At 36.6% G+C, this 24317-nt stretch overlaps 1 protein-coding gene across 2 annotated transcripts in view; it reads left to right on the forward strand.

The window, feature by feature from the left end:
• The window catches only part of LOC144434793 (uncharacterized), a 37518-nt gene extending 15141 nt beyond the window's left edge, over positions 1-22377 (forward strand). For both annotated transcript variants that reach the window (XM_078123293.1, XM_078123294.1), the window contains 8 exons: positions 5101-5152; positions 6132-6383; positions 8534-8749; positions 10048-10188; positions 10545-11481; positions 12644-12680; positions 13896-14046; positions 14698-22377. In XM_078123293.1, the coding sequence (XP_077979419.1) occupies positions 5101-5152; positions 6132-6383; positions 8534-8749; positions 10048-10188; positions 10545-11481; positions 12644-12680; positions 13896-14046; positions 14698-14879 (1968 nt within the window). In that variant the 3' untranslated portion in view covers positions 14880-22377. The remainder of the gene's footprint in view (positions 1-5100; positions 5153-6131; positions 6384-8533; positions 8750-10047; positions 10189-10544; positions 11482-12643; positions 12681-13895; positions 14047-14697) is intronic.
• The last annotated feature ends 1940 nt before the right edge of the window (positions 22378-24317 follow it).

Consider the following 24317-nt stretch of genomic DNA (forward strand, 5'->3'; position numbering starts at 1 on the left):
GTAATTGCAACACGTCGTGTAGGAACTAGACTAGGTCAAAGTAGAATGGTTGGACAAATATGATACAAAAGGACAGCCCCCACTGTATGTTAACTCTTTACAATTGGAAGAATAAACACTTGCTACCTATACAAATGTAGGTTCTTTCCCTTTCATTTTAGTGACCATACTTGCATCATCATGAAATCCCTCTCTGAACCATCATGCTGAATGGAATATTGTTGGTTGAGGGCCATGGCACCCATTTATACACCAATTTCTTTTCTATCATTACAAATGGTGTGACCTGCTTGTGCATTATACAGGCAGTTTGATAAAAGCCACAACACCCACTGCACTGGCAGGCTTTCAAGTTTCAGTACATTTACACACAGAACTCGCCCAATTAATACAATCGCAGATATTTGTACCAAGCACAGCTTCCCTTGTTTGTTATAGCTGACAGTGTGCTGTGGGTCAAATTACTTAATACATATCCTTTAGTACTTCGTTTTGGTCATGGTCCAGTCTTACACTGTATATATGCATGTACCTGCAACTTTTGTGGCTGAAGTGTACAGTACAAATGTATAACTCATTCCAATTTGTTTGTACATGTACAATCATGTTTCTACATTGTGTACCTGACACATTCAAGTATCGTTAAGAATTGACACATATGATTTAATAGAAGACAATAATTAGAAATGAGGAAATCAATGTCTTATTTTGACACACTACACATATACATTGTATATCAGAGCTATAACATAATTTAAAAAATCTTGTGTACCTTCCCTAAGGGACGATCACACAGTGTCGCACAAGCTCAATAAACACCCTCACCCTAAATGAATGTTCACAGGTGTGACATCGACACGCTTCAAAGTTTAATATGATGTGAACCATTGTGAAAATTGAAGTGGTCACACCACTACCATGCGATTGATTGCGGTGTAAAAACATGATGTAAAGACATTAAAATACTACCGGAAACCCAGCACTGTATATCACATTAGAGGTAAATTTTACAGCTGTTTCAACAATTTAAAGAATGATAATGTTTACATGCTGAGATGTTGATAGATTAGTAGTATTGGTTTCAAAATTACTCTCCAAGTTTACTTCACTTGTATAAGTGTACAGTATTAAAAATACTCGGAAGATTTTAGATTTTATGACAGTTGGATACTGATAAGCAGTCAGTAGGTTTGCCTTAATGAATAGACAACATTATAGGAGTTTTCTGCTTTTCCTTGATAAAGTCTTGCTTTCTTTCTTTTGTGTTTGAATGAGTCCATGTAAATACCCACAAATTACAACCATGAAAAAATGCACATGTTTAAAGTAGAATCACTTACTATTGTAGAAGCTATATCATTCCAAAATACAGTACATGGGACTAGTATTTCCTGACAAGGCAACTACTTTGTGTGTGCACCCGAGTGTTTACTGCTGATATTATCTCTAAGTTTTAGTGTAACTTCAACAATGTCTGTAACTGTTGTAGCAAATATTGAGACAAAGTTGGAAACCAATATTAGTATTAATCTAACAATATATGTTTGTAAACAGTTTCATTCTTTATTTTGTCAAAACAACTTATCAACATCTCAGTAGCAAATACAGAACCTGTTATCACTGATTTCGTGAAAGTTTTCGAAATTTGGTTAAAAGTGCAAAAATGAAGTTCAGCAATTGCTTTGATGCCAGACCCCCTCCCCTTTCCCCTCCCCCAAACAAGTTCATTTATTGAGCTTATGTGACAGTGTGCATTCGTCCCTAAGAGAAGCTTAGTTATGCTCAAATGAAACTTGCTACATATCTTCCTTATATTAATGGAAAAAAGCGGCAAGATTTTGGTGATACATCCTATGAATATTAATGAGTTTGCATAATTAACAATTTTCTTGACTTTGTAACTTGGACTATGTCTTAACAATGTAAGCTACAATTTACAAATGATGTTATTTGGTACATATATTATCAATGCCAACTCTCGCTTGTCCTAGAAACATTTTTTAAATAACTTGTAAGTTTGATAAGTAATTTGCATAATTGATGATGATTGACCATTAGGTAATAATGAAATTATCAAGTTTCATATTAGTTGGTATATATATTGACAATAACAAAGTGCATGTAAAGTTTACAGGTGTAGCTTTTAATTTGCCAAATTAATGATATATCACTAATCTCACAGTGTTGCACCATGATATAGTCAATCTAAAACATTTTCCTACCCGCTTGTGATATTCAGATACAGATATGATTGGGGGTACCTTTAATGATTATACCAACTCCCCCTCCCTCAGTTATGAGTCCCTCAGGACTGGAGACTGTAGTGATGTAGTCTAGAATTCTAAACTGGTACAGTATTACGGTTTAAAAACTTCATTACTACAACCAGTCTAGTCTAGTTACAAAAAGGTGTTAAATTGTGGTGCTCTCCTGTGATGAACGAAGGGCAAAGGGCGCATGTCCATGTAATCCATCACAATGACAGGCTGTAGTCATCGCTCATTAATATATATTTTATACAGCATTCTCAGACTGCACTGATATGCAAATGTCCAACCAGGACTCCACCTTCAGTCTAAAATCACGTGGGGACTCAAAGACGTCAACCCTGTTTATATGAACACGGTTTGGGGGAGCTCAGATTTCTGTGTTCAAACAACCGTCATGACTAGACTGTGTATTAGTAATGAAGTTTTTAAAACGTAATACTGTACCAGTTTAGAATTCAAGACTAGTAGTGATGTTATTAGAACCTGGTTGCATGTACGTCATGTCATTGACCTTGTGTGTTAGTGTGTCACTGATATTCAGCCCACAGTCAGTTGTATTGATACTATAGTTTTCCAAATATGTAAATAAAGGTTGTACATCCACAACAGCAGGGTGTTTTTTTTTTACCAAACGACCTCATCTGGAGTGGATGACTCGGTTATCGAAACACTGTCAAGTTTATGAATGAGAGTGTTATTATCTGGAAACTTCCTGGGTTCTAGGAAAGATAGTAATGATTCTGAGAACTTGTCATCCTTAATTCTATCGGGCTTGGGATGATAGTCATAAATGGAAATGTGGTACAGGTATAAAAAATACAGCTTGTCACTGACACGCCTCGCAGTATTCCTATTCTAAACTTTTCCTACCCTATATAATGATGCTCAGCAACATATAAGATAAAGTGTATCTGTGCTGGTTGTATCAACACACCAAGAGAATTGTTATTGTGGAACATTCTGTTCCTAACCTTTTAACACTCAGAAACAGATGGTTTTTACACAAAAGGGTCAAAGATTATGTTTGTGTTTGTGTCTGTGTATGGAATGATGTTAGGTACATGTATTGATGGGCGTATAATACATAAAGAATCCATTTATCATATATGTCACTTTCGCTATCTACTTGATGGTAATATTGTCTAACTACTTTCGCTTTTTATTATGCCTACATTTTGTTCAATCAGAAATGTGTTTATGCATTAATATTGTTGTTAATCCTTGAACTTGAAGCCCACCAGCTCATTACCTTTGTCTTCAATGCTGGCAATTGAGTTCCAAGTTAAGCTGCGGTGTATGTTCTCAGGTGGGGTCACAAAGTCATTTCAAAATGCACCGGAGGTCATGAGGTCATTTAAAAAAATTACAATGTTGAATAATTTACAACTTGTTGGGGATGATTGCACAATGTTTACCACCATCTTGGTTCATAAGGTTGGAAATTCATGTTTTTACATTACATCGATCATCATAGTGGTGTGACTGCTACATTTTGCATCATGGTTTACATAATATTACTAGTATATAAATGTGGTGATGTTGCACTTGTGAACATTCATTTAGGGGGAGGTGGGAGGGGGTTTTGTCCTAAATGAATGATGTTCATTTTTATTGAGCTTGTGTCTTTCTAAATTGTCCCTTACTGCAATGTATATAGTTGTGCAATAAAGATGTCTTGATAATTGTGTATAGACAATGCCAGCAGGATATGAGTGCTAGTATCAGAGATGCAAGTTGGATCTGTCTCAGCTGTCCAAGGTTTAAGTGTCATTACCTTCCATAAGGATATACATGTATTAGGGATGAAAAATCTGTGTGTGTGTGTGTGTGTGTGTGTGTGTGTGTCTGTCTGTCTGTCTGTCTGTCTGTCTGTCTGTCTGTCTGTCTCTGTCTGTCTGTCTGTCTGTCTGTCTGTCTGTCTGTCTGTCTGTCTCTGTCTGTCTGTCTGTCTCTATCTGTGTCATCGTTTTCTCAAAAACTGCTGGCTTAATTCAAACAAAATTTGGTGCATATATTGTTTAGGATAATGGCTAGATTTGATTTTGTTTCGGTAAATATGCCATGAATATTAGTGATCACTTTGCATAATTAATGGTTTTCGGTAATTAGGTTATAAGAATGCACACTTCAAATTCAATATGATTTGGTACATACATTGATGACAATAAAGTGCATGTGTCATTGAAATTTGATGATATAGCTTGTAGTTTTAATGAGTCATTTGCATAATTAATGATTTTCAGTAATTAGACAGTATGTGAAGAGTGCATGCTTCAAGTTCTATATAATTTGGTACATACATTCATGATACTAGGGTGCACATATTGATGTAATGCTTAGTTTTAATGATTCATTTGCATGATTAATTATTTTCAGTAATTAGGGTATATCTTCAATATAATTTGGTTCATACATCAAATATAACTAATCGCACATGTTCTGAAGAGCTTGGGGATGTAGCTTGTAGATTTAATGAGTCATTTGCATAATTATCGATTTTCAGAAATTAAGCTTTATCTCATGCACTCTTCAAATACAATTTAATTTGGTACATACTTAAAATATAACTAATCATACATGTTCTGTCGCAGTCCAACAATAGTTGTGCATAGGAATGAAAATCTAAAGGTTTTGCCCTTACGGAAGGCATTCAGTGTAACTTGGGTTTTAGCTGATAAATTCTTATTACAGAACTCAGGTGATACATGTATATTAACATGTAAAGATAGGTTCAAACTTTAATTATTCTCGCAACATGGTGACAGAATGTCAGAGTTATTTGAAAAATGTTGTAATTTGTAATTTGTTATTTTATAATTTATCTTTACAGAAATATATTGTTCTGCAGAGAAGTGAGTCAGCTAGAACTGGACAATGCCCAAGTAAGTGAAATTTAGTTTCATGAGTCTAGTATACTAAAGGTTAAAAGAAGTACTTATCTGATGGTAGCATTTTTTCTCTAAAAGACATCAGACTCATTTGTAGTCTTTGATAAACTGCATGACTTGGTCACAGCATCAAAACTTGTGCATTTTATATGTTTCACCTTGATACCAAGTTCATGTTGCAAGCTCAGTGTATTATGTAGAGCCCAATGAGTACAGGGTGGTATGGTGAAATTTTATAAAATGTACATGTACATAGATTTCCATATTCTGTGTCATAATTTTGGGAGGGAACCCAATAAAATACCTCAGTCAGGTATTACCTACTTTACCACACTTTATATAACAAAAACACTGGTAGGGAACCCTGGTGAAATGACTGGGGAACACAGGTAGATTTACCTGCACTATACCTCACTTAACAAAAACACTGGTAGGGAGTCATGTTGAAATACTTGGGTACCTGTGATAGGCCTTAAAAAAGGTAAAAAAAGTTGTTTGTTCCGGTTACCCAACCCCACCTAGTTTTTCACTGCCGACCCTAAACTTTTTAAAAATATATTCAAGAAAAAATAATAAAATCACAAATATTGTGAAGTCTCACCAGAAATTGTGGATGCTGAAACTTACATCGACTTAAAAAGATAATACAAAACTGTTCTTCCAATCTGTAATGGCTGTACATCTGATGAGAAGAAACCAATAACACAGAGACTAAATTGAAAACAACGGAACCAATAACACAGAGACCATATGGAAAACAACGGAAAACATAACTACCTGAACTAGACTCTTACACATAAAAAAAAAAAAATAATACTGGGGGTAATAAAATAAAATAAGAAATCTACTTAGCCCTCCTATTCTAAAATTGAGTGTGATTGGAACCACATAATTTGTTTTATTTAGGCCTAACAAGACGCTTTATTATTATTATGTACTTCATCGACTTAATGGTATAGCTTATCTTTTTCAGCTTTGTATCTTAAAGTGTACAAGAGTAAGAGCTCACAGAAACAAGCTTTGGTATGCCATGAACTCAACTCGGAGAATTTGATTGGCATTGAAATGGGGAAGTTTAAGCGTAATGAACTTAAACATCACTATCTAGCTGTGATTTTTAAAACAAAAACCATTGTGCTGCAGGAAAAAAGCAAAGAGAATGGTACAAGGGAGACTTCAGTCATTCAAGAATGGAACAACTTTCTGAGGCAGCAGTTTAAACATGGTTAGTTCCTTATATTCAATTTATAAAATGATGAATGATGACCCCAAGGTCCTGTATGGCTGAATGACCCCAAGGTCCTGTATGGCTGAATGACCCCAAGGTCCTGTATGGCTGGATGACCCCAAGGTCCTGTATGGCAGAATGACCCCAAGGTCCTATATGGCAGAATGACCCCAAGGTCCTGTATGGCAGAATGACCCCAAGGTCCTATGTGGCTGAATGACCCCAAGGTCCTGTATGGCTGAATGACCCCAAGGTCCTGTATGGCAGAATGACCCCAAGGTCCTATATGACAGAATGACCCCAAGGTCCTGTATGGCAGAATGACCCCAAGGTCCTATGTGGCTGAATGACCCCAAGGTCCTGTATGGCAGAATGACCCCAAGGTCCTGTATGGCTGAATGACCCCAAGGTCCTGTATGGGCAGAATGACCCCAAGGTCCTATATGGCTAAATCACCCCAAGGTCCTGTATGGCAGAATGACCCCAAGGTCCAGTATGGCAGAATGACCCCAAGGTCCTGTATGGCAGAATGACCCCAAGGTCCAGTATGGCAGAATGACCCCAAGGTCCTGTATGGCAGAATGACCCCAAGGTCCTGTATGGCAGAATGACCCCAAGGTCCTATATGGCAGAATGACCCCAAGGTCCTGTATGGCTGAATGACCCCAAGGCCAAGTCTTTTCCCCATAGTATCCAAAAGACTTAAGAAATCCCTTAACCTTGAAGGGCATAAGACATTTTAAACCAGATTATTTAGCTAATTCACACATGCTGTTTTATTTAAGTCATAATTTTCTAACATAATTCCAAGTTGCCTGCAAGGGCATAAAACATTTTAAACCAGATTATTTAGCTAATTCACACATGCTGTTTTATTTAAGTCATAATTTCTAACATAATCCCAAGTTGCCTGCACCCGAAGTCAGTCAGTACATTCTTCCAAGTAAAGAAGAATGACATATGCATCCGAGGTCCACTGTATTGTGCAAACCTGTAGTGAAGGAACATGGATCATTCTGCGTGCTATGTTGATGGGAAGTATTCCCCAGAATGCACTGCTCTTGGAGAGGGCTGCAGTGCAGACAATATGGGATTACATTTCCCATATTCTCGTCTGGGTGGTCTTGTTGTAAAACCTCTCAGTGGTGAGAGTCTGGGTAACCACAACTACCCTCTCATGATGATAACAACCATTTCTGTGCCATGTACATCTTATGTCATTCAAACCATGCACAGAGATGAGAAAGTATAGGGAACATTTGTATTTTTTAGTCCCCGCCAGACGAAGTCCGGAACGGGGACTTATGGATTGGGTTCCGTCCGTCTGTGTGTCCGTCCATCCGTCCGTCTAGAACCGTTTCTTGGAGATACCTGGACCGATTTTTTTCAAACTTGGTACAGGGGCAACATACAACATATGCACGTCAATTTGTTTCATGATACAATCCAATATGGCCGCCTAGCAGCCATTTTGTTTGCAAATTTTCCCTGTCTAAAGCCATAACTCAGACATGCTTGAACAGATCTCATTCAAAGTTGGTATTAGGACAGTGTTCTATGACATACATGTGCATATTCATTATTGTCGTGATATGATCCAATATGGCTGCCTGGCAGCCATTTTGTTTGCGAATTTTCTATGTCCAAAGCCATAACTCAGACATGCTTGAACAGATCTCATTCAAAGCTGGCATTAGGACAGTGTTCTATGACATACATGTGCATATCCATTTTCGTCGTGATATGATCTAATATGGCTGCCTGGCAGCCATTTTGTTTGCGAATTTTCCATGTCCAATGCCATAACTCAGACATGCTTGAACAGGTCCCCCCATACCCGTCCCATCCTTTATTGTTGAATGTATTATTCCATCACGTCATCTTGAAGAGTAGGGATGTCCCATGTCCAACGAGCAGACACAACATAAAGTCTGTTTGATTTATGTTCACATGTGTTCACATGTGTTGTTGTGTGATCAGAGTAGTGATATCAAGAAAATAACAGCATAAACTGCCAATTCCTTAAAACCCAATCATAGCGGGGACTATGTCATTCTCAATGACTTGTTTTATCTAGTTTTGTTCTAATAACTATGTAAAATCTGTACTTAAAATGTTATTTTTTTCCTTTTTTGTCTTTGTTTCAGAGGAAAGTCACATTGTCTGGATATACAAGAAAGATTCCCTGCCAAAACAGAAAGCCACAATTCATATTTTCAAGAACGCTTTGGGTGTTTCTGCATATGATCCACCAAAATATCTTAGAAAGTGGACATCACGAGATATTGTACTTTCGCGTATCATCGCCAGTGGAGATGTGCTGGAGTTACTTGTTGGTTGTGCAGACAGAGAGAAGGATCCAGGTATCAAAGTCACGTCGTTGTTACCATCATAATATTCTACTCTCAATAGAGAAGATTCTCACATGTAAAACCAAAACTTATAAGAAATATATTTCACTCCATATTATGATGACTGTGTATCACTACAAATGTAGGGCTTGTTTTTAATGGGGTTTTTTAAAGCCAAATGAAAGGGAAAGATGAACTAAATTAAAAGATATGCTTGCTGGCAGAATGAGAGAACCATACCTCGTTTCGGAAAGAGTTCTTTTTTTTGTACCCCCCCCCCCCCCCCCACATTATTCTTAACAGTGTCAAGTGTAAGAAAAACAACACTTTTATTACCGTAACCACACCAACTAACAATCTTAAACCTAAGTTAACAAATTGTCATTACATTCCCTTTATTTTCTGAATAAAAATAATGACAAAATTTAGGGGGGGGGGGGGGGGGGGGGGGGTTTAGAGCAGAAACTCTTACCCTCATTCACTGTCAATGAAGTGAGGATTTTGTTAAGATTTTGTGCATTTTTGAGCATGTAGTTGTAGGTATGGGTTTCTTTATTTGTTGTGTGTGGATATGACTTAATTTTTCTATTGCAATCAATCAACTTACCTGATACATAACAATTAGGCTATTTGAGTATGCAAATATAGCCTAATTGTTATGCATCAGGTAAGTAGATTGATCTTATAGAAAAATGTTTCCTGTTCGGGAAACTCTTAATTCATGTGCACATAAATGGTAGTATGCAGACAAAATGTACCAGTGCGTGCAAACGTATACAATTATGTACAGTATCTTTTATATGCAAATGTATAATATAATCAATTTATTTGACCTCAAGACGTTTATTGTCTGACAACAAATTTAGACTTTGTGTCAATTTTACCATAAATGTGACTGATATCACACAATGTTGTTTAGTCGGCAGCCTTTATGACAAAAACAGGTCAAAACATTTTGATTTGCGGTATTACAGAACTCATTGAAATAGGGCCAAGATGACCAATTTAACGCGGCACCGCGGCCCCGCTGCATTGACATATTTTTTATGGGCCTTTTAAATGAAAAACGCACTAATGCTGCAATCCCGTGCTCTCGAATGAACACTGATATTATATGCGTAATTAATGTAAATGCATGTGTTGTATATGTGTTTCTGTGTGGTTTCTAAGGTAATGTTTGCCTGCATATATATGTGTAAAATATTGTATACTAGTATTTTATTTTTGTGTATTTGTCTACTTGTCAACATAGTAGTACACCCCCCCCCCCCCCCCCATACTTAACATTACATATTCTTTAATGTTTACAGGCCAATATATAATAAAAGCTGACGAGAACAAGATAAAAAAAATTCACAAGAAAATAGCATCCTGGACATCTGCAGGTAGTGATTCACCACCATTAATTGATGGCAGGCCTCCAATGAAACCACCGGTGGAAATTATTACAAGTGAGTATTTTGCAGTTGGTGTCAACACTGTTTATTGCAGCTCTATGAATAATGTGCAATGTACAGATTACAAGACAGTCCTAGTGAGCGATTGACTATCATTATACCACTACTAGCAAGACCGATATACAGATTACAAGTCAACTCTACTGACCCATTGACTGTCATAATACCACTACCGATACTCGATACTAGCAATACCGATATACAGATTACAAGTCAGCTAAATATATGTCATATGTGTATGTATTTTGTGTATTATACTTATAATAGACCAGTTTTATAATGTTTATTTACTATCTCAAATCATATCTGGTAAATCACCTTGTTATCTTTGATCTTCTCTCTCCACTCAGATAACCAAGACAGAGTCCACCTTACTCAACTTGAGGCAGTTATTAATAAGTCACCAACAGAACCTGCACCTCCTCCCATTCCTCCAAAGTCACCAAGACCAGATAGAAAAGCCAGCTATCCAGATGTGTTTGATCAAAGGCTCAACACACAATTCCCAGTGCCTCAACTTCCTTCCAAAAAAGCCTATGAAGCAGTATCCATTAGTTGCAATGGACATATTGACTTTACCGGTATGAGCAATCACCAACCAAATATAGAAATGGAGCCTCCACGACCACCCCTATCCAAGCCGCCACTTCAATTGAAAATTCCTGATGTTCCTCCAAAAAATGGAGCTCGACCGACCCCTTCACCAGGTCCCGTGCCAACTACTGGTAGTCCCAGTTTTCTTCGAAACGGTGGCCCATGTTTGCCACAAAAGAGACTGTCTGGTGATGAAATGCATAGTGTCAGAGGAAGGAATAGTAATGATAATGATGATGATGATGATGATTATGATCGGCTTGAAAATCCTACCCCGAGTCCTGTTCCTACATTTGAAAGTCCTTATGCAACAGCAATAACGTTAGAGGAGACCACCAGAAAACAACTGGACACCACTTCAGGTCATAGTAATGGTCATGATTGCCTTGAAAATCCTACCCCGAGTCCTGGTCCCATAAGTGACCCTACTTATGCAACAACGATAAAGGTAGAGGAGAGAACCAGAACACTAGTGAACGACCCCTCAGGTTATAGTAACGTGAAAGGAGAGACACAAACAGTGGATAATGCCACAATTCCACCTGGAATAACTACATATGTGAATACTACTACCACCAACTCACATTATGTGAATCCTCCTATTAAACACATTGGAGAAATAGACACAAGTGTATTGAATCCCAATGCGAACAATCCAGGATGTAAACCAGCAATACCCAAGAAACCAGACAAGTACGGTCCTTCATACTTATTTTTATCTATTTTATTTATTTTCGTATTTATGACTGACTTATTTACTTGGAGTCATGAGGGATGAATGTTAGAGTGGTTGGTTTCGAATCTGCAGGTTGCAGAATTCATTCCCCATCGCTGCTGTCAGTTTCTGAATGGTTAAAAGTCCATGGGCAAGATTTGAACCATGATTGTGCCTTAGTCAACCTAGCTGTATAATTAGGGAACCTGGTTGGATAGAGGTTGCAATGGATTGTATGCTCCCCAGGGAGTTGAAGTATAAAGGGCCGTCTGTTGTGCCACCATTGGTCAGTGCCAGGGGTAATAATTGTGAGTGTCTTGAGCACTTGGGAGAAAAGGCACATTATAAATTTGCATTATTGTTGTTATTTATATTGTTTGTTATTGATTTAATTTACAATATAATAACGTCACAAAATATTTGACTAAATTTGATTTGTTGCGTGGGGATATTAAAGGTGAAATTTATGAAAATTTAGAGCAAGTTGTGATGAGAATCTTCTCTGTTCTAATTGTACAACCAAACTAACAAAAAATGAACCTTTTCTTTATTTCCAAACAAAGTGGTACTTTCTTGTTGTGTTCATGAAAGTGTTGGTAAAATAGGATATCTGGTACACATGAAATGTTTCCACTATTTGATATGATTCAGATCTGCATAAATTCCTACCACATGAATTTGAAATAATCTAAAAAAAAAACATGAAAGTTAAAATAATGGATGTAGGATACAAAGTAAATGAGTGGACTTTTTTATACTACAAAATATTATGATTTAGATCGTAAGATACGTCGTGTCACTCCAGCCTCACTAGCCGTGTGTGTGTGTGTGTGGGGGGGGGGGGGGGCTAACCAATATGTGAGGGCACCCCCATCACAGAATACTTTACAGATGAATTATATTTATGTTTTGCTCTCATTATCAAATAATTATGCACATAACATTTACGTAAGATTAACAAACAGAAATTAGGTCTTACGTTGTCAGTGAGTTCTTTAAAAGCACTGCTGAGAAAGAGACAGACAGACAGACAGACAGACAGACATGGACACAGAGAGAGGGAGAGATAGAAATGCTTGTCTTCCACTATTAACATGCAATCTAGAGCATTAAATTATAATCTTTTTTTTTCCTTCACAGACCACCTATACCACCAAGAGCACAATACTCAGATTCAGTAAGTTTTAGTAATTAAGTTCATAATTATAAAAATAGAGATTTGCAATTATGGTGAAAAACTGAAACTCCAAAGCTACTGTACTGTGTGCAGATTGGCCATATTGTGTCATTAACAACAAGGATTGACTGGCATGTGGATAAACATAATTTTTTAGATCATCATAATCTTTACAGTTGTGCTACGATGCCATTGGCAGTAGTTTTGTATATAAAAAGTTTAACTGAACCTCTTGACATATGCATGCAAGTTTAGCATACTCTATGTATTGGTGCAAGTGCCTACAATTTTCGCTGAGGGGGTACTTGCACCAGTAAGTGAAACAAGCGAAAATGCAAAAAAAAGAAAACTACAAGGGACAAACTCAGATACCTCAAGTACCTATATTGGTAATCTACATAACATTGTATGGTTCTGTTACTATTACATACACGTATCTCAAACCACAGATTTCATGAAAAAATAGAACTTGCATTAAAGTGGCACAAGCTCTCACTTCTATGAAAATACTTACAAAAAATCTCTGCATTGTTACAACTGCTGGTTACATAATAGGGAGTCTTGAATATTTTTTGATACATACAATAAATTGCATCATCTGATCGTCTATAAGTTATACCCTAATACCACGTGTGAGTTCACTTAATTGCAAGTGATGGTTAAGTATACATCTGTAAGTAGAATACTGTGAGTGCTTTTGAAATGAAGAAAAGAATTACATCCCTGAACACGTAAACTACAACTTTGTGTGCCTTTAATGGATATTGATCAATAGGGGACTTGCAAACCCGCCATGTTGAATGTTGCATGATGGGAAACGTGATACTAAATACTAATCAATTAGTATTGTAAACAAATTGTTACATTATTTGTAACCACAGATAATCAATTCATAGTCACCCTGACCATTGTGGGAGGTTTATTTTACTGGTAGTTCCAGATTAGGTATTACAATAACCACAGATAATCCCATAATCCTTTGCATCTGAGCATGCTCAGTCTGGATTGCAAGTTCCTTATTGTGGATGGATGTTATGGGAGACCAATCATAATATCTGTCCACTGGATTCTGAGGGTCAAGATAGACGTGATTGAGTAACTGACTTAGTGTAATATAAATAAAGTGATTACAGTATTTGAGTTAAATTGCAACTCTAGCCATGTATAAAAGCATTCTGATTCTAATGAATTATATTTTTTCAATTTGTATTGTAGGTATCAATTACAGTTGAAAGGCTTCGTACAGATAAGTGCACAAGTCGTGGTAAATTTGAACTAAGTATTAAAAACTGGACAGAGCTTATTACTCGGTTGGATATTGAGGGACGTATTAGCAAAGACTGGAGAGATGTGGGAGACTATTTAGGTATGTATACAGCTATTCCAAATCTCATTGTAAGCATCTGAAGCCCATACAAGTAATGTTACTGCACTTCCAAATAATGTTGTTCCTATGGAATGCATGCCCTTACAGTTTCGTAATAGGGGTATTAAAAAACCAGGTTTATTTGATCATATAAAACATCTATCTGATTATCCAAATCATGTAAATGTTAATTACAAGACCTGACAATTCATTCATTTATAAATGCTACCACTATCAAAGGATTCAAAGAAAGGAAAGTCTGCCCCAATAATTTAAGATGCAGTTTTATCAAAGCTTAGCATGGGCCTTGTGAGTAATATTGCAGCAGTAGACAGTGAATGAGAAAGTGAGGACACTTTTGACCACAACACAGTGAAATTTTATCATTTTGCTTACCCTGAAACTGTTTAGGTGACAGAGAAAGAAAAGATTGCTTTCTTGTCTTAAAAGTCATGACTCAAGACACACAGCGATACAATAAACGAAAAGGTGACATTGGGTACTATTAACCTCAGTATTTACCTGATGGACAAGTTACTTTTTATAGTTTTTAGGTTGTGAAAAAATTTCCCCTGATCTGAACATAGCTGTATATAGAATACAATATCTCTCAATAAGATGTAACCCATTTGTTTTTGTTCACTTTCTAAGGTATGTCAACTGATGATCTTGATATCATTAAACACAGTAGAACATACGGTCTGCGAGCGTCGGAAATTGTGCTACGTCACTGGGAATTAATGAGGTCCCCAGAAATTCCATGTAACAAACGTTCTCTTCAAAGAATTTTGTATGACATGGGAAGAAAAGATCTCCTTGGATATGTGAAGTAAAATCCTGGATAATTCAATAGGGAATGTCATTCTTGAGAAGCAACACTGTCTTGGAGACAAATAAGTGCTTTGTGAAAATTTATCAAGTGATTGTTGACATTAAGGTGTATTGCAGGATTTTGCATATTAGACTGTGCAGTGTTTAATGATCCAAACTGTGATCTTGGACAAACCATTGGAACTTCAATGAGACTAAAAACATGATCTCATACAGACTTTTGAACTTATAAAAGATTGACCCTTGTAGACACATTGGAACTTTATGGAGACCAAACACATGCGATCTCACACACACTTTAGGAACTCATTAGAGACCAAAAAACCTGATCTCAAATGTGACCTAATAATAATAACAATCTTTTTTTGGCCAAATAAATTTGTTGAATGGTCACCACAAGAGCAGTACCCTCGTGATGAAAAAGCAGGAGGAAACTGGAGTACTGAGGGAAAACCTGCATTATTTGGCAGTGTCAAAATGAGCATCACCCTGCTTACATACAGACCTGGTTAAATTTTTAATCAAACTCAGGCGACGCTTCGGATTTCAAACCCAGACTGCAGAGGAAAGAAGCGTACAAGCTAACTGCTCGGCCACCATCCTCCTACAGACATTTGAACTAATGACAAAAACATGGGATTTTGTACACTTATTGGAACTTAGTAAAGACCAAAATGTGATTCTTGTACAGACATTGCAACTAGATAGACACAAAAATGTGTGATATTTTGTATAAAACATTGGAACTTGATAGAAACCAAAATGTGTCACCTTGTACGTACGTTTGAGCTTGATCGAGACCAAACAGACATACAGTTTTTAGGAAATTGTTAGAGAACCAAAACATGTAATCTTGTACACACTGTACTGGAACCTGATAGAGACCAATGTATAGGACGTTGTGGTTTTCATATAAGTATGATTTACATGTAAACTCTATCGTGCTTCTATCTTTTGTTCATAAATTCCCTTCCCCTCATGGTAACAATGAAAGAAAGTATATAAATGTACAACAGGTTAGTAGTGAGGGGCTTTCAAGGGTGTATCTATAAGTATTATATATAAAGTGTAGTAATGGTGAAGTCAGTGATGTCTGTCTTTAGGCAGTGCCTCAGTCATTTATTATTTACTTTCTCATTTGTAGACTAATTTGAGAAAAGACAGCTTTGTGAAAAGCTGATGATATTGCGCACATAACTAAAATAGTTAACTCAACAATTCTTGGGCCGATTAGCACTGAATATTCCACATTGATAAATCGCACAACGTGATGATGTTTTTTAATTTGTAAGAGCTATTTCAACATTACAACTCTGGTAATCCAGCCTTCGGTTTACTAAGATAGGCACAAACTAAATCTATTGTTCTTCAATGTGGTATATTAGACAAGTGGGTGATAGCGGTTTCGCTGTTGTTCAATTGTAATTGTACACTGCAAGTTCATGGAACTCTTGTCAATGAAACTCTGTGATGCCTCCCAACTGAGACTATAATTAAACTAATATCCATTCAATAGCTTATCACTGTTGTATCAACATGTTGTGACAATAGTTTTAGTTTGTGTCTATCTTAGAAAACCAAAACCAAAAGCTCAATTTCCAAAGTAATAACTTGAACATTGTAGACAAGTAACTTAGACGTATACTATGGTAACATACAATTTAAAAAAAAACACACACAATGAGATTGGGTTTTTTTTCAATCAATTGTCTTTTTTCCTTCAAAGAAAACAAATATAACCTGTGTTGTTTTTATGATGTCGCTTCGTATGAATAGGCTTTTGTTGTACATTACAAAGTGTGGTGTGACTAAGAAAATACAAGAAAAAACATTCCCTGGTTGATAGACTAGGAGAGTTGTTTTTATAGTTTATAGAGCTTCTTTTTTTTTTTAAAGAAAATAATATGGATACGAGGATATTAATTTGTGTTAATCAGAACAAGATCTTATATTATATTATGGTCTTGATAGAAGTATATACCTGAATGCAAATGAGAACTTGACAAAGTCAGCAGTAGTTGATAACAATGAAAAACATGTTGTTTGATGTTTGGTTATCTTGCTCAAAGATCTGAAACACTTTAGTTATTTTAGGCATGTGAATTTATCTTTCTGCAAACATTTTATTTTTGTGTGAAATATTTAGGTCGTAGTCTGTACAGTTTAGGAAACCGCTCTTATGCTTGTAGTTGTCCCCAGGAGGGACTTTTACATTGGGCATCGTCCATCCATTCGTCCATCCGTGTGTGTGCCTTTGTTCTGTGTAATTTCTCTGACATGGGGTACCCAATTTTAAATCAAACATGGCATAAAGATGATATATGGAACATTGCTTTGTTTCACAACATTGACACATTATACCAAATGGTAGACTGTAAGATACGTCGTGACGTTTCGCCCTCACCGGCCTCCTCTCTCACGACTGTACTACTCTGCACTAGTATGTCGGACACTTCAAAAGATTTGGGCCCCACCCTGAACTAGTGATTAGAAGGTCATGCAGAGGTCGTCATGTAGATTAGAAATCAAATATGTAGAATAGCTTGTACGTCAGACGATAAGAGCGAATGTTGTCATGGTAATATATGTCAATCACTCGGTCGGCGACATCCGCTCTGGGATTTGACTTGCATAACCACCGATAAATACGACCACGTAAATAAACACCATACGTGTAGGCCAATATACATTACCAATAATGACCAATAAAACTAGTTTGAATCTCTCCTAAAATAACGTACTTGTACTTCAAATTTTCATGTTCATGCAGTTTTGAAATAAATGTAACGGAGTCATGAATGACGGTAAAACGCCAACGAAGTCCACGATCGCCACATTCAAACTTACGTGTACGGAGTGTGCCGTCTGTAGTGTACAAGTACACCCTAAAAAAGGCAGTCTGTGTTTCCTACAGAAGATCGTTTCACGTCCTATTTACGTGATTTATTTTGTGTCCCGTTACGAAAAGAAGACGATGACATGCTGGGGTTTGCAAGTTGTGTTTCGACCACGTCCATCAATTGTATGTGGCTAGAATTAAATTAGACAAGCTTGAGCACGATTGAAAGTCACGAGGGGTGTTCTTTTCGCCAGACTTTGTTGACGGCAGCTTCGGGTGAACCGTCCATCAATGACCTGTTGTTTAGCATTACTGAACCGATAAGCGATGCTGTTATGCCTAACTTTTGACAGCGTTCTACTTGGTCCATCATCAGTGAAACGAGAGACAAATTAACAAGAATTATAGAACCTGGTTGACCTTGATTAAATCGATGACTTTGGGTGCTAGGAAATATATGATTGACTTGCCGTAACCAGTCGGTAGTATCGCGAACACGTCTCTTCCAGTGCAAAAAACCTCCAGACATTCTCTCTGTTTCTCTTTCAACACTATTCCAAATTCATGGGAAGACTTCGTAATGGCATTCACGACAGACATTTTGCTGGTAACTCGACGTACTTTGCTAAATGCTTTTAATTATAGCTCAAATTGAGAACGTAATCGGTATACTTTGTTATACATTACATTGTTTACAGATGATAAGATACAAGATGGTTGTGGGCGGAATGTATGCTAATATCGGTGACGCAATGTCTGATTATGTCGCCAGTGAAATTAAACAAATTAACATAAAAGTATGACGTCTCTGTCATTTGAGGGCCTCTAATCGTGTGCATGCCTGTGATTGGCTGCAACCAGTTCTGGTTGGAAACGCTGGGAAGAGTGCAGTTCGATACAGACGTGTTAGGGGTTGGCCGGTGTTTGAGGGCGCCCCGTCACGGCGTACCTTACAGACTAACCAAATGGCAGCCATGTTTGTGGTCAAAAATCAATTGTTACTGCAGAACTCAAAAACTGTACCACATAGGGACTCAAATCAAGTGTCTACCCCATATTATCAGTTGCAAGCTTTATTTAAGACCTTGACTTTCAGGGTCAATTATCAAAATCAAGCCAGTTATTGTATATCACAGAAGCTTTGTGTCGCCAATTTCTTTTCAGTGCTCCTAACTTTTTACTGAATTGGGTTACATTTTGAAGTTCAATTAAAAATTTAAATACATAGAGAGTCCATTCAAGTGTCTAACCCCATATACATGATATAATCACATGCAAGCGCTCTTGTCAAATAGTGACATTAATCAAGTTTAAGCCATTTCTTGCATATGGTAGCATTCAATAAGTATTGCCAATATCTTTTAAAATTATGTCTAAAGGAACGATACACATGCTTTGGTATTCATGTAACGTTTTACTGATAACTGCAATAGTTGTCTTCAATAATCATGATTTACTGTAAACTCAAAACGTTAATACAGAAGAGACACTTCATTCAAGTGTCTACCACTGTTTAGCAGGTGTAAGCTTTCTTTTATGACCTTTGACCTTGACCTAGCTTCAGGCCCTAGTTGTCAAAATCCAGCCATTTCTTGCCTATCACAGAGAGCTTTGTAGTATTTATTTGTTGCCACCAATTTCTTCTAAATTATGCCACTATTGTCACATAGAAGTAAGGTGTTCAAGGGGTCTGTGTCATCTACAAAGACTTGTTTATGCAATGGCATTGATTGGAATTGCTATCAAGGTGGTGCTTGACACAGGGTTGTAGATTTATTACCACATTAAGTATTGTTTTTAAGGAATTATATCTTGTTTTGACCCGCTGTGCAGGCTAAGAGTACCATAATCAAGATACACAGAGGTTTTTTTTAGGCATAATTAACAATTTATTGTTGTGAAACTGGACAGATTTGATGTACATTTGGGGTGTGGGCAACTCATGAATGTCAATTTAGTTGTTACATCGTCTGCTCTTTTTTATTTTAGTTAGAACCAGCAAAGTTTTGTTGTTATTACATTGACACAACTATGTAGCAAAGGTAGCTTTACAGGCTGATTATGCTGAGTGACCGGAATTTTGTTCTTGACAATGTTGATATACACTGTAGTGTGGGGATATGGTAGGGTGGAGTGTGATAGGGTAGGATACAGTAAGTGGATTTGTGTATTAAAGTCGTATGAATGTTAATTATAATGAGGTATGACACAGTAAGTGGATTTATGTAAGTCACATGAATGTTAAACACAGTGAGGTATGACACAGTAAGTGGATTTAGGTAATTCACATGAATGTTAAACATAGTGAGGTATGACACAGTAAGTGGATTTATGTAAGTCACATGAATGTTAAACATAGTGAGGTATGACACTGTAAGTGGATTTAGGTAACTTAGTCACATGAATATTAAACATAGTGAGGTATGATACAGTAAGTGGATTTATGTAAGTCACATGAATGTTAAACATAGTGAGGTATGACACAGTAAGTGGATTTAGGTAACTTAGTCACATGAATGTTAAACACAGTGAGGTATGACACAGTAAGTGGATTTAGGTAACTAAGTCACATCAATGTTAAACATAGTGAGGTATGACACAGTAAGTGGATTTATGTAAGTCACATGAATGTTAAACATAGTGAGGTATGACACAGTAAGTGGATTTAGGTAATTCACATGAATGTTAAGCATAGTGAAGTATGACACAGTAAGTGGATTTAGGTAACTAAGTCACATCAATGTTAAACACAGTGAGGTATGATACAGTAAGTGGATTTAGGTAATTCACATGAATGTTAATTATAATTTGGTATGATACAGTAAGTGGATTTATGTAATTCACATGAATGTTAAACATAGTGAGGTATGACACAGTAGGTGGATTTATGTAACTAAGTCACATGAATGTTAAACTTAGTGAGGTATGATAAAGTAAGTGGATTTATGTGATTTACATAAATGTTAAACATAGTGAGGTATGATACAGTAAGTGGATTTATGTTTTATATTCACATAAATGTTAAACATGTTTGTACAGACAGTGTGGAAGGCACTATTGTACTGTAACAGGATTGATGTGTATTTGACTGGATTTAAGAATGGTGATATGAGTGCTATGTTTGTACAGACAATGTGGAAGGCATTGCCCTACAACATTCATGTGTACATGTACATGAGTAGGTGAAATCAATTTGTAATCTACCATAGACGTTTGAGGTATTTTAACCATCCATTTTGATAAGTATATCGTATATTTTTTAAGTAAGAAACATAACCGGGCATATATATCAAAGTCAAATCACAAATTTTAAGCCAGTATTACTAGACTTAATCAAATTGAAACTTTTAAGTAATGACTTGAATATAACTAGACAAAGTCAATTTACAACATTCTTAAGTCAAGATAAATATTACTAAACTAAGTCAAATTAAGACTTTAAGTCAAAACAATGTTAGCAGACTACGTCAAATTGCAACTTTGACATAAAGACAATATAGTAGACTAAGTCATTATGACTTTGAAGTAGAGACAATATCGCTACTAGTAGACAAAGTCAAATTACAGCTTTTAAGTCAAGACAATGTTAGAATACTAAGTCAAATTACAACTAGGTGTTATTTACCCACAAATATCCAGATTTGTTGTTGTTTTTTATTCCCTTTCATCAAATTATATTCAGTGGCACAGCAGGCTGTTCCACAAATGTGTATTTTAGCTAATCCTTACAGCATATTGCTTTGGTAAATGTTGTGATTGATACTACAGTTTTCACTTGACCATGACAGTTTAGTATTTGACATAGTATCAGTTACTCAGACTCCTCTGACTTCTGGAGCCAACAGAACGTCTCAGAGAATGCTCTGTGAGTAATTGGAACAAGATGGCTGCTTGTTGAGATTAACCCACAACATGACCCCTGTAGTAAAAACCACACAGTGGCAAATCGAGTATTTTAGTTAATCTTGTAACAAAAGGCAATTTTTAAAAAAAAAATTATACATTGATTTACATGAAATATCTACAGAGTTGATGAAATTGAGAATCAGGAATCATGTTCATCCAATCAGCAGCTGTCCATGTTCAGTGACTTTGACCATCTTATGTTCAAATCACTTGCACAGATAATTAATTTCCCCCAGATGTCTTCTCTCTGGCTGCAGTGGCAGGAGTCTGGATAACGGAGTGTATTTGACAGGAAAATTCATCCAAGCCATCAGAACATGTTATATAACTATGAGTGTTATGATTTATGTTACTGTAAGTACAATAATCAGTTGTCGGGAACACTGTGTGGCAAATTTGTACCATCTTCACAGTTTGCCAAACAATTTGTAACAATTATGTTCATTGATAAGACATAATCAATTTTGTTCTCATGAGCTAAACTAGCCTAGGGTCGAACAACTGATGCAATGCTAACTGCCATGTGAAAACTGCTGTGATTGCTAACATAGTAAAATAGCGTGTTTGACTGCTATACCATACAATGTGTGTTGAGTAGAGAATGTAACAAAAAAAACAGGAACAGGAGAATATAAACAAAAACAGTGCTTTCTTTGTTTCTGTGTGTCCGTGTGGGTATAAATGATATGATAGCCATTTCTGTGTTTTCAAAACATTTTTGTCGTGTTCTAGCTGCACTTTTACACTTGTATGAAATAAAGCTATTTCAAACTAATTTCTGCTTGGCGTACCAGAAGCAACTTGTGTATCTGTATCAACTGTGTAAACAATGAAAGGACAGATATGTTATACACTGCTGAGTGTGTGTGAAACGCTGGTGATATATTTGAAAGAGATGAACACTTCTTTGTAAAGTACATAAGTTTGTGAAGGGGCATCAAACCATGCATGAAAGTATTTCAGTGTATGCATATATGCTAGCTTTCAAAGAAAGGAAGAAAGAAACAATGGATTTGATTTGTATAAGATGTATGTGTATGTGTGTGTGTTTGTGTGTGTATGTATGTATTTGTATGCATGCATGTATGTATGTATGTACGTATGTATGTATGTATGTATGTATTTGTATGCATGTATGTATGTGTATGTATGTATGTATGTATGTATGTATGTATGTATTTGTATGCATGTATGTATGTGTATGTATGTATGTATGTATGTATGTATGTATGTGTATGTATGTTTGTATGTATGTATGTATGTATGTATGTATGTATGTATGTACACACGTTCTGAGCACCGAGTTTCAGTTAATTGTGTGTGCGTGCGTGCGTTTGTGTGTGTGTGTGTGTGTGAGTGAGTGAGTGAGTGAGTGAGTGAGTGAGTGAGAGAACGAGAAGTAAAGTATAGTAGAGTGGGCAAATTACAGTGAAACGTGAGAGTGATGCTTGCTGCCTTAGATGAATGTTGTTTGTGGCTTATTCAAGACAAAATGGTCAGATCAATGATATGCAATGTATATTGATTGTAAATGGAGGTCTAAAATATGAATTTCAGTCAGAGTGCTTCAAGTCAAATTGACTGGTTTGAAAAGTGATAGGTTTGGTGAAAAGGCTTGGAGTCAAATTGATTAGACATGTTCCTAGGGGTGGCTAAATGAAGAAGTGAAGGTCGCATTTACGTTACGTTCAGAGACAAATTGGGTCTAACTTTTTCACACCGAACGCACGCACGCACGCACACACACACACACACACACACACACACACACACACACACACACACACACACACACACACACACACAGAGTATTAAATGTCTAATGGTAATTTGAACCATCATAGACCAGGTGCTATAGTAAGTTGGATGGTCGAGTGTTGCACTGAACAGGACAGAATAGATTTATCATAAAACACCTTATGTAGTCACAGCCATGGTAAGTGCATGTTGATCTTCAAATACACATCATTGTGTTGCTACATCCCTCTCAGAGTGTGTCATTTCCCACGAATACCAGACAACATGTTAGTACTGAATTTTGACAATATAAAGTCCAACCACGGGATAGATAGATTCCACGGAAACAGACCACGGGATACATAGATTCCACAGGGAACATATATCTATTAATCAAACCTTAAACTTGGAAGTGGCACTATTTTGATGTATGCTGTTTAGCTCAACTTGTAGTTATTTGTCTACAAACAATAGAATAACCCTGGTAGAGAGAGAGAGGATGTTCTCTGCATTTCTGCCATTGCTAAAAAATTAGTTGGCAGTTCTAGCCTTTGAATAAACCACATACCGATGATGTAGTCGGATGACCGGGTCGGATGTTTTATTTCGGAATTTAATTTGGCTTTCGCCAGAGCTGTGGCTTTTCACGACCCCTCGCGATTCCAACATCAGTTTTAGTTGTCAGCCGTGCATGTATGGAATCAGATTCAGCCGTGCATGGTATCAGAGTCACTGAGTTTATTGGGAAGCGGATAACATAACACCTGTTGTTTTGACTTTAGAAGAGTCGCTGTCGATACATATCAATATTTCAAAGAAAATGATTCATGAATTACTGCCATTGACCGGGATGTAAAATTTTATATGAGTCACTGGACAGTCTAGAACTTGCTCGAATCAAATAACAGTTGATAGCGCTAACTGTTCAGTTCCTCTCAGTCGGTTACATGCTGTCATG

Source organism: Glandiceps talaboti, chromosome 5, assembly GCF_964340395.1.
Source record: "Glandiceps talaboti chromosome 5, keGlaTala1.1, whole genome shotgun sequence".
In the NCBI taxonomy this organism is placed as follows: Eukaryota; Metazoa; Hemichordata; class Enteropneusta; family Spengelidae; genus Glandiceps; species Glandiceps talaboti.